The 12,568-nt window shown below is 33.6% G+C and overlaps 1 protein-coding gene across 3 annotated transcripts; it reads left to right on the top strand.

Moving 5' to 3' along the window:
- Nucleotides 1-1,694: 1,694 nt before the first annotated feature.
- LOC114321398 (putative disease resistance protein At4g27220) lies at nt 1,695-12,282 on the top strand. Of its 3 annotated transcripts, none has more exons than XM_082886884.1 (5): nt 1,695-1,953; nt 2,039-2,142; nt 6,019-9,204; nt 11,550-11,615; nt 11,980-12,282. In XM_082886884.1, exon 3 carries the CDS (start codon nt 6,021-6,023, stop codon nt 9,201-9,203), a length of 3,183 nt encoding a protein of 1,060 aa, XP_082743010.1. In that variant the 5' UTR covers nt 1,695-1,953; nt 2,039-2,142; nt 6,019-6,020; the 3' UTR covers nt 9,204; nt 11,550-11,615; nt 11,980-12,282. The 3 variants fall into 3 exon arrangements, 2 of the variants coding, with proteins under 2 accessions (XP_082743010.1, XP_082743011.1); XM_082886885.1 differs by having other exon boundaries at nt 1,822-1,953; nt 2,096-2,142; XR_014339774.1 differs by lacking the exon at nt 6,019-9,204 and having other exon boundaries at nt 1,829-1,953.
- Nucleotides 12,283-12,568: the final 286 nt, after the last annotated feature.

Genomic DNA, 12,568 nt, shown 5'->3' with positions numbered 1-12,568 from the left:
TTCAGTTTGTTTTGGCAAAAAAGTATTTTGCATTTTCTAGCATTTAGTATGGAAAATGTTATTTTTGGAAAGTAGAAGTCAATGGAAAACTTTTTTCGGTTGTCAACAAAAGATTAACTAATTTGGATGGAAAATGTTTTTCGTTTTTCAAAAAGGGTAAAAAACATTTTTCAGGATCTAATGAGACATACAACATCACCACCATCTTACTAGCACCACCACTGCCCATACCAGCGCCCTACCACCACCACCATTGCCAACATCGCACCTACTACCCCCGCCTCCACCACCCTACCATCACTGTTGCTGCCACCACTACACACCACTACCACGACAATCATCACTCCTTGCTCAATCTGCAATTAACACCTCTTTGCTTTATAGGTTTTAAGTATTATAAGCTACTAGAATAGTATGAGAAGGACTAATATATAATTGTCCTCACTGTTTTCGTAGTCTTATTGCAAATTATAGGCCTGAAAGATTATCTTCCTCATTTCCATTATATTAAACTTGTACAGGCCTTTCTAAATATGAACAACTAATCCCATGCCATACATTAGTTTTTCTGAGTGATGTGACATATATACCACTTAATCCCACACTATTTTGCTCAAACTTTTCCATATCCTTCAGCTACCTTAGAAAGATTTAAGTTTAAGAAATTGATCCAAACACAAGTTTTCTTGTTATTAATAACATTAATATTCTAGCAATTTTCAAGTGTTGCTTGTTCAATATTTTTACTCAGATGTGGCTGACATTTTAATGTCCATCAGAGGAAAAGTTGTTGAATTATTGGTGGAGCCAGTTAAGCGTTAATTGAATTATGTCATTCATCAAAAGAAATAAGTTGACAGTCGAAGAAGCGAAGTTGAAACATTTGAGGCTCTAAGAGATAGGGTTTCTGGATCTATTTATCTAGCAATAAGAATTAGAGAAAAGAATTGAGAAGATTCCAAGCACCAGATTGAAAAGCTAAAGGAGTTCATATGAAGGGCTAAAGAGTTTCTGAAAGATGGAACCAATGAGAATGAGTGTTTAATAAGATGGTTTTCTGATTTGGTCACATGTTGCTAGCTAGGAAAAGAAGCAAAATAGAAAACAGAGGAGGCTAAAATGCTATAGAAAGAAGGCAATTTTAATAACATATCCACTCTACATATTGGGGATAGAATTCATACCCTCTGAAAGGCTTGTAACTTATGAGACCACAAATTTGTTCATTTTTAATGGCAAGACCATTTTCATCGAAAACATGGTATTGGGGGATGTTGGAAAGACAGCTTTGGTAAGAAAAATCAGAGGAAAAAGAAAAAGAAAAAAGGAAGCTAAATAAGACAAGCTTTTTTATGAGATGATGGCTATAGTGTCTTGGCACCCAGACATTAAAAGTATTCAAGATTAAATAGAAAACATGTTGGGTTTGAGATTAACTGATTGGCCAAATGAGATTGAAAGATCAAATATATTATGTGCAAGACTCAAGGATGTGAAGAGGATCATTTTTATATTGGATGATGTATTAAAAAACACTGCTAACCATGTCATTGAGCTTTTATCCGTGAAACTTCTTCAGCATGCAAGGAATGTAAGGTCCTTTAAGTGAGTGGGCAACCCAATTGGGAGTCTCATACTCTCGTTACACTGTGCTTATAAATATGAAAATGCTTTGAATGCAGCTGTACATTTTTCTGAGGAAAAGTAGAGAATATTGAAAGGAAAAGGAAAAGAGAAAAGAGGAGCTGGTATATGTTCTTTGCCACCTTTCTTCCCTAGAAGAAAAGAATCAAACATTGTGCTAGATACATCAAACCAAGAAAAAAATGTTTTCCCTCTTCTTAAACATATGTAGAATGTCTATTGATATCTCCATCTCCATTTCCATCTCCATCCCCATTGTGAAGCCTGCAACAGCAGTTGTCTTTCGCTTAATTGTTTACAGAAAGAGAGGTAAGCTTGAAATTCTAACTTCCCCTACGTCAATAATTTATGCATCATATACAATCTCTACATGTTATCATTTTGGTTGGTTCAGGCTTTTGTATATGTTTATATTGATGTCTCCATCTCCCTCTCCATCTCCATTGTGAAGCCTACAGCAACAGTTGTCTTTCTCCTTAATTGTTTACAGAAAGAGAGGTACACCAAAAATTCTAACTTCCCCTATGTCAATAATTTATGCATCATATACAATATCTATACGTTAGCCTGTTTTTTTCTACTTGGTTTAGGGTATTGAGTGAGTTTACATGTACAAATATTTTTAAGAGGTAAAAAAATTGATTATGCCAAATGTTAGGTCTATATCCAATTTACTCGTCTCAGACCCCCATCAAATGGGGGATTAAGCTTGATTTATTTTTTTGACTACTATATTTTGTGTTTTTGACTACTATATTTTGTGTTGGGACACATGAATTTTGAGCAAATAAATGATATCAACTTTAGTAGCTCCTAGCTATGGTACATGATTTTCTTGGCAACAAAAGTGAGGGAACAGCAGAAGGAAAACTTATAGTCTTTTAAATGATTTAAGATAGCTGCTACAGTGTAAACCCTTGAAAAGGTGCATATTTTGTACACCCTCCCTACCACAACATACATAATATTACCACAACGTTTCATAACTAACATCACAAGAATTTGTAATTTTTTTCTCCAAAAAGATTCATAATATTCCTCACCACAAATGGTTAACAGTATTGTTAGTATATGATATGTACATATATGATTCATTTCACCACAAAAAATTTTTATTTTATTGCATTGTCTCTCTTTTTAAGGTTGCACACCATAGATTTCTTCAAGATTTAAAACATTTATGATTTTAATTGTTTATTTAGAAAATGTGCGCATTTGATTTTGTTGTTGAAAACAATTTTCTGTTCTCAAAAAACAAGAAGGAAAAAAAAAGTAAAAAGAAAACTCATTTGATATACTATTTTCAAAATCTTTTTTTGAAAACACCCCCTTTTAGAAAAAGTTCAAAAAAAAATAATAATTAAATTTTGAATTCTCAAAAACAGGATTTAGAAATAAAATGAGAGCGATGGTTTTTCAAACTTCTCGTTATTATTCTATTATTATTATTTTGAAAACATAAAAAAAAATAAAAAATAAAAAAAAGAAGATAAAACAAATACAAAGAGTGAAAACAAAACAATCTGCAAAAAAGAATCCCATTAAAAGGACATGGGGTTTGTCAGTTATAGAAAGCTACCACATCAAAATTTAACCACTAATAGGAATCACTACATTATAATCCCATAGGCAATATCTTATCTTCACCACTATTTTGTTTATTTGGCCAATAAATAGGAAAATTTTATTGATGAAATCATTGGTCATTACAACCTACAATCCAGAGAAACTTCCATAGTAACCCAACTAGGATTGATTCCCACCCAGGAATAGTAAGACCCCAAAGTTGGGCATACTTGGCTACTCTATGAGCCTTCCTGTTACAATCTCTAGAAACAAAACAAAAGGGACAATTTTGAATATTCGCAGCAAGTCACAAAGTATTGTCAATGATGAGCCCAACTTGATTGTATTTCTTAGCACCAGTCCTAGGTCACCTTTTGGGTAAGTAAGTGTTTAATTACCAAAACAAGAATATACAATCAAGTTCAAGACACTGTCCAAATGGCTTGTGTAGACGTAGACAAGGTCGGGCAGGCCAAAAACCTCACAACAGGGAAAACGAATAGACTTCGCATAGAAAGCGGTGAGAGGATAGGAATATAAAGCGAAAACAATTAGACCTAATCATGGGGGTTGCCATGATTGAATCATCAACTCTACATTTGAGTCAATGTGTCATGAACATACGCTTGCTAGTACTCTGCAGCTTACGGAACAATTTTGTCGAACTCTCTACATTTGTTGTTGAACACCTAATCATGGTTTTCCTAATAAACCAGCAGATACAAGCCAACAGATCTATAATTTCTGCCCTTTCTGGTCCCTTGATCAAATCCCCCATATTCTTCCACCTACTTGCAAACTCAATATTCCAAGAGATTTTCATGTACGATCCAAAATGGCAACAACTACCAAACCTTCATCAATGCTCTAGGACATCTTAAAATCAGATGGATAACAGTTTCAGGCTCAAGTCCACATACTGCACACAATTCGCCAAATGGAACTTTCCTTTGAGTTATTTCCAGATGAACATTCTTTATTTTATCTTAGAGTCTTCCAATTCACCGGTTGTCCATCACTGCCACTAGCTCTGTTGATACGATAATGTTTTGGCAACAACATACACTGATCTAACGGAGAAGAACCCATTAAGAATCACTGCATCCCTTTGTAATTTTTTTTTTTCCTACTCTCACAATGTCAACTTTCTATTCATTTTTTTCTTCATCAATAAAATCAGCAACTTTAGATACCAGGCAATCATTGGGCATCCTAGTTATGGTTCAAGGGTTATAAGGATCAGATTGCCAAGGTCTGACCAAATCTGAGCTTCTTTTCCCATTAAAAGCTCTATACCGCCAACCAGCTTCAATAACTTTCCTCCCCTCCAACAACCCATTTCAAACCCAAGATGAATTACTCATCGCCTTTCCCACCATAAAGGAGCCATTAGGGAAAATTTAGCTCTATAAACCCTCTGAAAGAGTGATCCACGGCTATTACCTAAATAATTAAATAGCTCTAAATTGTGCCAAAAGTAGTCCCATATTGTCCAAGTCAAAAAAAAAAAAAAAAAGAACAAAGAAAACTCGGCTTCAATATTCATCACATGACAAAATAAATAATTAGTTAAAAATAAACTAGTAGACAAATAAATTATCTATATCTCACCAATTTTTTCCTCACCATGTTATGGATTCAAGGGATACATGGTAAACTATTATTCAGCTTCATTATTTATTTAATACTTCTTTTTAAACAAGGAACCAGTCGTGAGTATCTATGTAAGTGGTGATACAAAACAATCATAAATTTCAAAACCCAAGAAAACTATAAATTTCCCAATTGGGTTTCTAGAATCAATGCCCCCCTTTGAAAGCTTAAATATCTTTACTACCACCATCCCTCCTAAAGCTCTATAATTATGTTTACATTATCTAATTATTAAATTCTGATATGTTTAATTTCCAGCCAATGAAAAGCCAACTTTGTTAATGGGGTTTTTACCAGCTCAATTGCATTGTTCAGTTTATGTTGGGGAATAAGTATATATATGTTTATGTTAGTACTGCATCACATAATATAAATAATAATTATGCAAGACAAGTGAAATTCTACCTCAATTAATTGTGGAAACAAAAACACATTTTAACTCTGCACAAGTTCAACATTAGAGTATGGTCATACCAAATTGAAGGAAACTGCACGAGTTCAACATTAGACAATTCATGCTTGTGATAGTGTATCCACAATTGCAGTGGGAATGATCCACTTCCAGCTGTGTTCCTCATTAGTCTGCAAACTAAATCACAGTACATAGGATTTTTCAAACACCTCTTTGCTCTATAGGATAAGTATAACGATCCACTTCCAGCAGTGTTCCTCATTTTCCTGCTACAGAGGTTTTTTCAAACATCTCTTCGCTATATAGGATAAGTATTATAAGCTAGTACAATAGTATGAGAAGCGAGAAGACAAGATCTAAGTGCACTCCTTGTTTTATTTACTCTTACTGCGAGAAAGTAGGGCCTCTTCTTCATTTTAAAAAGTGATCATTAGCATAACATAAACATTATACTTGTAACTCAAGGCATTAAGGCCTTGCTTAAATAAATCTGCAACATTAATCCCATACAATAGTTTATTTGTGACGTATAACATATATACCACTTGATACCGCACCATTTTGAATAAACTTGTCCATAACCTTCAGCAAGATAGAATATAAAAAATGTTGTATGTCATTAGTCAAAAACTAAACCCAGAGATTTAAGTGTAGGAGGTAGATCCAGACACAAGTTTTTTGTTATTAATAACAGTAATACTATAGCAATTTTTAAGTGTTGCTTATACATTGTTTTTTCTCAGAAATGATAGATATTCTAATTTCCATTGGAGGAAAAGTCGCTGCATTATTGGTGGAGCCAGTTGGGCGCCAGATCAGTTATGTGATTCACAGAAAGAAATACATAGAAAATTTGACAATCCAAGTTGAAACTTTAGAGGCTCTACGAATTGGAGTGCAGAGATCCATTGTTCATGCAAAAAAAAATAGAGAAGAAATTCGAGAAGATGTCAACCACTGGACTACAAAAGTTGATGGGTTCATAGTGGAGGCTAAAAAATTTCTGCAAGGCGGTTCCAACGTGAACAAGAAATGTTTCAGTGGGTGGTTTCCTAATTTGGTCACATGTTGCCGGCTAGGTAAAGAGGCAAAAAATAAAATAGAGGAGGCTAAAGAGCTACAAAAAGATGGCAACTTCACTAGCATATCCAACCATGCAGCTCCCTTTGGGATAGAGTCCATACCCTCTGAAAGCTTCGAGACTTATGAGTCTAGAAATTTGGTAATGACGAATGTAATGGAGGCACTAGGTAATGACAAGATCAACTTCATCGGAATACATGGTATTGGGGGCGTTGGAAAGACAACTTTGGTAAAAGAAATTGGTAAACAAGCAAAATCTGATAAGCTTTTTGATGATGTTGTCATGGCTGTAGTGTCTCAAAACCCGGACATTACAAAGATTCAAGATGAAATAGCTAGCATGTTGGATTTCACCAGATTACGTGATCAACAAAGTGAAATTGAAAGAGCAAGCATGTTGTGTGCAAGACTCAAGGATGTGAAGAAGATCCTTGTTATATTGGATGATGTTTGGGTCAAACTTAATTTGGCAGCCGTGGGCATTCCATTTGGCAATGATCATCGGGGTTGCAAAATCATAATCACAACACGGCGTGAGCAAGTATGCAATTCCATGGGAATGGAAAGGCTAAGGACAAAGATTGTTCATCTTGGTGTTTTATCTGAAAAAGATTCATGGGACTTGTTCAAAAAGAATGTTGGCGATGTTCTTGACTCTAACGAGTTGAATACCATCGCTAATGAGGTTTGTAGAGAATGTGGAGGTCTGCCTATAGCACTTGTTACGGTTGGAAGTGCAATGAAAGGTAAAGATGACCCTATTTTATGGAACGAAGCAGCTCGAGAATTGAGAAAATCAATGCCAACAAACATTGAAGGTGTTGATCAACAAGTGTACAAAAGTCTTAGGTTGAGCTATGATTACCTGCAAGATGAGGAAGCCAAGGCTTGCTTCTTGCTTTGTTCTCTGTTTCCGGAGGATCATGACATCTTAGTAGAAGACTTGGTGCGATATGGGATGGGGTTGAGATTATTCAAAAATGTTGATACAGTGCAAGAAGTCAGGGGCAGAGCAAAGTCAGTGATCAGCAATCTCATAGATTCCTGTTTGTTATTAGCTAGTGATGAACAAGATTGCATTAAAATGCATGATGTCGTACGTGATGTTGCCATATTTATTGGATCCAAAAAGCATTTTGTAAGAGCTGGTTGCAATTTGAAAGATTGGCCAAATATGGATAGTTTGGATCAATACACTGGCTTATCGTTGATGAGAAATCAAATCAGTAACCTTCCTGAGGTCTTGGAATGTCCAAAGCTCCAAATATTACTATTACAAGACAATGGAAATGCATGGTCATGTTCACATGAATTCTTTTCAAGGATGAAAGCACTGAGTGTTTTAGATTTGAGCCAACTTAGCCACAATTTTGACAATTTAATTCGTAGTCCTGATGCTTTCAATAACCAAATGTGTCTTCGAACATTAGTTCTTGACGGAATTAAGTTTGGGGACACTAAATTTCTTGGACAGTTAAAGACGCTTGAAGTCCTTAGCTTCAGGCATGCCTTCTTTTCTGAGGCACCAAATGCTATAAGGGAGTTAACTAATCTAAGGTTGTTGGACATGACTGAAAGCCATCATGAATTTCTGATTCCGGCCACAATGGTATTGCCTTTATTCCATTTGGAGGAGTTGTACTTGTTTGGCATCACATCTTCGAGTATCGGATACCCTGCAGTGGAAGTAGTTGCTGCACTAAGATCTTTGCCTCGCCTAAAAATGCTAACCATTTCCATACCTGACATTGCGGATATACCCAAGGACTTTGTTTTTCCTGAGCTGGAAAGTTTTATTATTTTGATTGGAAAATCGAGTTCTTGGGTGAGGGTTGAAAATTACTCCCCAAATTATTTGGGACTTGCAAATTTGGTTGGAACCATGGTTAATTGGAGTAAATGGCTAAAGATGGTGTTGAAGAGAGCTACACGTCTGAGCATTGAAGATTGTTCTGAATTGGAATACTTGATCAACACAGAGGAATGGGGGATTTCATCACAGGCACAACCACGTGATCTGCAATTGTTCTTCAACCTGGAAGAATTGGTACTCTATTGCTTGGATAGTTTCAAAGGGATATGTGCAGCAAGTGCACTTACTACTTCCAGCTGGGTGTTCTTCCCAAAGCTCAGAAGATTGATAGTTAACAATTGTCCTTCACTATCAACTGTTCTTCTTCCATTCAATTTGCTTCAATGGCTACAACATTTGGAGGAGCTTTTCGTAATAGGATGTGTGAAATTGGAACGAGTATTTGATTTTGGTTCTGAAGGAGAAGGCATGAAGCTGCTTTCTAGTTTGAGAGATTTAACTCTATGGAAGTTGCCTAGATTGAAGCATATATTGAACTGCTCCAGTCGTCAACATGTGCAACTCGGCAACCTAAGATCTATGAAAGTCCATTCATGTGGCAAACTGAAATATGTCTTCCAACCTTCCATAGCTCAAGCTCTTCATCAACTTGAAAAGCTTATTGTATTTGAGTGTGAAGAAATGGAGGAAATTGTTGCTGCGAAGCAAAACGAAGGGCAACAAGAAGAAGAAGAAGAGAGAGTGGGCTACAAGATGGAGTTCAAAAGTCTCAAACAACTCTACCTTGGGCGTCTTCCAAACCTAAGTGGTTTCTGCACAGGAGGAGACGACTTTCCTTTTGAATGGCCATCCTTGGAACAACTTGGAGTGATAGAGTGCCCCAAAATGAAGACTTTCGCTGCCACTACTTCCGGCAGCACACCAAAACTGAAGGAAGTTGAAGTTGAATTGGATAGATCCGTGATACCGCTACAGGGGATGGAATTGAATCAGTTTGTGCAAATCCATGTCATTTCAAAGCCACCTAACTAAGGTACTTCTCTATTTTACCACATTTAAAGGCAATGTTTTTTTCTAAATTAAATTAAATTAAATTGGGTCCTTGACTAATAAACTAGTAAATCAATGGACTATATATATTTACAAAAATGCCTTAGACCCCCAGTGGGGGTCACTCGGGGTCGTGTGTGTTGCCCTCTCATTGGCCAAAAAAAACAATAGTTTTTTTTTTTTTTTTTTTTGACTTTCAACGAATCATGGCCCGCCACCTCACTGGGGGTCGACCCCCAGTGGGGGTATTTAGCATGGTTGATATATTTATTGTACATAATTACAGATCTCTAATAATTTTAAATTAAATTAGAGCAATACTACACACACAAAATTTGTACACTTAAAAATGCTTAAAAATTTTAATGTACGATTGAGATTCATTCAAATTGTGAATTTCACTATATTAGAGTTGAATCTTAAGCACATATTACTTTTTTAAGTATATTTTGGTGTATGAATTTTGTGTATAGAGAGGCCCTTTATTACACTCAAATGACATTTTTATTTATTTATTTTTATTTTTGTATAGATTACACTTTTTAATGTAAAATTTATTGTTTTATTTTATTATTTAGTTAAAATTTAATATATTATCCTCTTTTGTGCATAGAGTTTTATTTTTATTTTTATTTTTAAGTCTTAAGTTAAGTTGATGGATAACAAAATTTTACTTTTTATTAACCTTTTACAATGAATATTCATTTATGCCTTTATTATCGAAGGCCTTTGACTATCTAAAAAAAAAAAAAAAAATCGCCTTTGGACCTGAGATAATAAATTATTTAATATTCTAGCAACCATTTATATGGTAGTACTCCCTATAATGCTTAGAATTTATATCCACTTGAATAGTTCTATTTTTATTTGGGAGATTTTTATCAAATTTTAGTATAAGGACCTTTGGACAATGAATGTTTTTTAGGCCTCTGGATAAATATGGAAGAGATCTAGTGGATTGAGATAATGCGTTCTTAAATAAAGAAGAAAAAAGAAAATGTTAACACTCAAATTCTTTTTTTCTTTTGTTTTTATGCATTTTGATAAATTTTATATTAAATTTTGATTAGAAATTTTTCTTTTTCTTTTTTGTTTTGGTTTCAAGTTGCCGAATTCCAATAATGAGACCTTAGGCCATTTAGTCAAATGTGTGTAGTGTATTTGATAAAATTAAAAACTAAAAATTGAAAATTAAATATTAAAAATTGAATATTGAATATTGAATTTTTTAAATTTAAAAATTGTTTGATAAAAATTTAAGTGCTAATTAAAAATAAGTTGTTTGATATATATAAAATCAAATTTAAAATCTATTATTTCAAATTGTATATTTTAATTTTTATATTGTGATGGTGGTGGCGGCAATGGCATGGTGGTAGTGGTGGTAACAATAGTGATTTTAGTGGTAATAAAATGATGATAGTACTTATGACAACAATAACAATAGTGATGAAAGTGGTGGTAGTGATAGTGGTGCTGGTGCTGCTGGTAATAGTTGTGGTTGTGATGATAGTGGTGGTGGTGGTAGCGATGGTGATGACGGTAGTGGTGGTGGTAGCGATGGTGATGACGGTAGTGGTGGTGGTGAGTTATAACATTGTATATCAATATTTATGTTTAGTTTTATAAATTCAGTCAAAATTAAGTAAATTTCATATGATTTAAAATTTTCTTTTAAGTTTTAGCTTATATTTTAAAAGACACTTTTAATTTTTAAGTGATATCAATTATGATTATCTAATGGGCTTAATTGATTATCATTTAATACATTCAGTTTTAAGTGTTAAATTTAGTTATCAAACACCCCCTACATGTTTATTTATATTAAATATTTTATTTTTCCTAAGACCAAACAAAAATAAATAAATAAATAAATAAATGTATATACAATCAATCAAAAAGTGATAGATGCCATGACTTGGAGTAATGATAAAAAGTGTTATTCGTCAAAAAGTGAAAGAGGAGAAGAATGCCTACTTGCTATCTTTTTTAGAAAAATCTATGGTCCTTCTGCATTGTGTAAGATCTTTATTCAATCAATAAGGAATTTAAAAATGATGTGAGTTTTCATTATAAATTTTACTACATTAGGAATAAATAAAATTAATTGGCCTTTCAATCTGCATATTTTCTTTGAGGCCCATTCAACATACACTTGATAGATTTGTTGGCCTATGAACTCATGCATAGGTTGTTTAAATATCTTATTTTCCATCCACAGACAATATTATCAAGTTTCTCACATTTTTTTTTTTGGTTATCATTATGAATGTTTCCTATCATAATCTTTCCTAACTTTTTTTTTTTTTTTTTTTTTTTTTTGTGCAGGCAGCTCCTGAAAATGAAATCTAATTGTGAACCAAATTATGAATTTACGAGGAATAACTCTCATGAGTAAGTGGCCAATTCATGATTTACATCAAGCTATACCCAAAAACCATACAATTCTTATTTGAAAGGAATTTTCTATCACAGAAAAATAGATGTGTTTTGTGAATTATTTTTTGAATACTTTTTTCAAAAAAAAATTCTAAAACCTATCTCATTTTTTAGGAAACAACAAAAATTTATTTCCAAAATTTCAAAAGCTGTTTTTTGTGCAAAAATGAAAACAATATGAACGCAATGGTGGTTTTGAAATTTTCATTTTTTTGTTTCCAAAAATAAAAAATAAAAAAACAAAAAAGCAAACATTATATGTAGCAAAATATAGATATTACTGCTAGATTATTATTGAGTTTTCATTTTCTTTTTGCAGTTGTCAACCATAAAGAATGTTGAGCTACTCCCTATGGTTATGTGATGTCTACCTTAGGATTTTATTGTGTAAGGGCATACGCTTCCTATGATTTGTGTTTCTAAATAATTGTCTTGCTTTGCAATATCAAAACTACTACTCTAAATAAAGGTACGTTTACCTAATGTGTGCTAAAGATTTGAAGAGTGAATAAAGGGGAAAAAAAGAGTACCCAACGTGTGTAATTTTACTTTTTCTGCGTTGTAATGGAGTTTGTATTCAAAATTATTTATCTGAATTAACAATATTATAAGTTTGTTTTCATGCTTGTTTGTATCTATGAAAAAAAAAATGCAATTTGCTCTTTACTGAAATGTGATTGACTAGTAATAATTTAGAGTACAAAAATGAATTGTTGCTTGAATTTGTTAAGATGGTCTTGTAATTCATTCGAAAGGGAGTTTATGTTACGGAATCCAAAGAGTCCATACTTAGATTTATGCTAGGGAATCCAAAGTGTCTATACTTAGAATTAATACACGTTATTTCAGACACGCATCCACTTCAAGGCTTAAACATATATGGGTTGAATCCATCTGACATATATTAA

The sequence above is a fragment of the Camellia sinensis genome, chromosome 9, assembly GCF_055761805.1.
Source record: "Camellia sinensis isolate YWXY chromosome 9, ASM5576180v1, whole genome shotgun sequence".
In the NCBI taxonomy this organism is placed as follows: domain Eukaryota; kingdom Viridiplantae; phylum Streptophyta; class Magnoliopsida; order Ericales; family Theaceae; genus Camellia; species Camellia sinensis.
The sequence above is the reverse complement of the archived record's forward strand: the minus strand, read 5'-3'. Positions and strand labels throughout refer to the sequence as shown.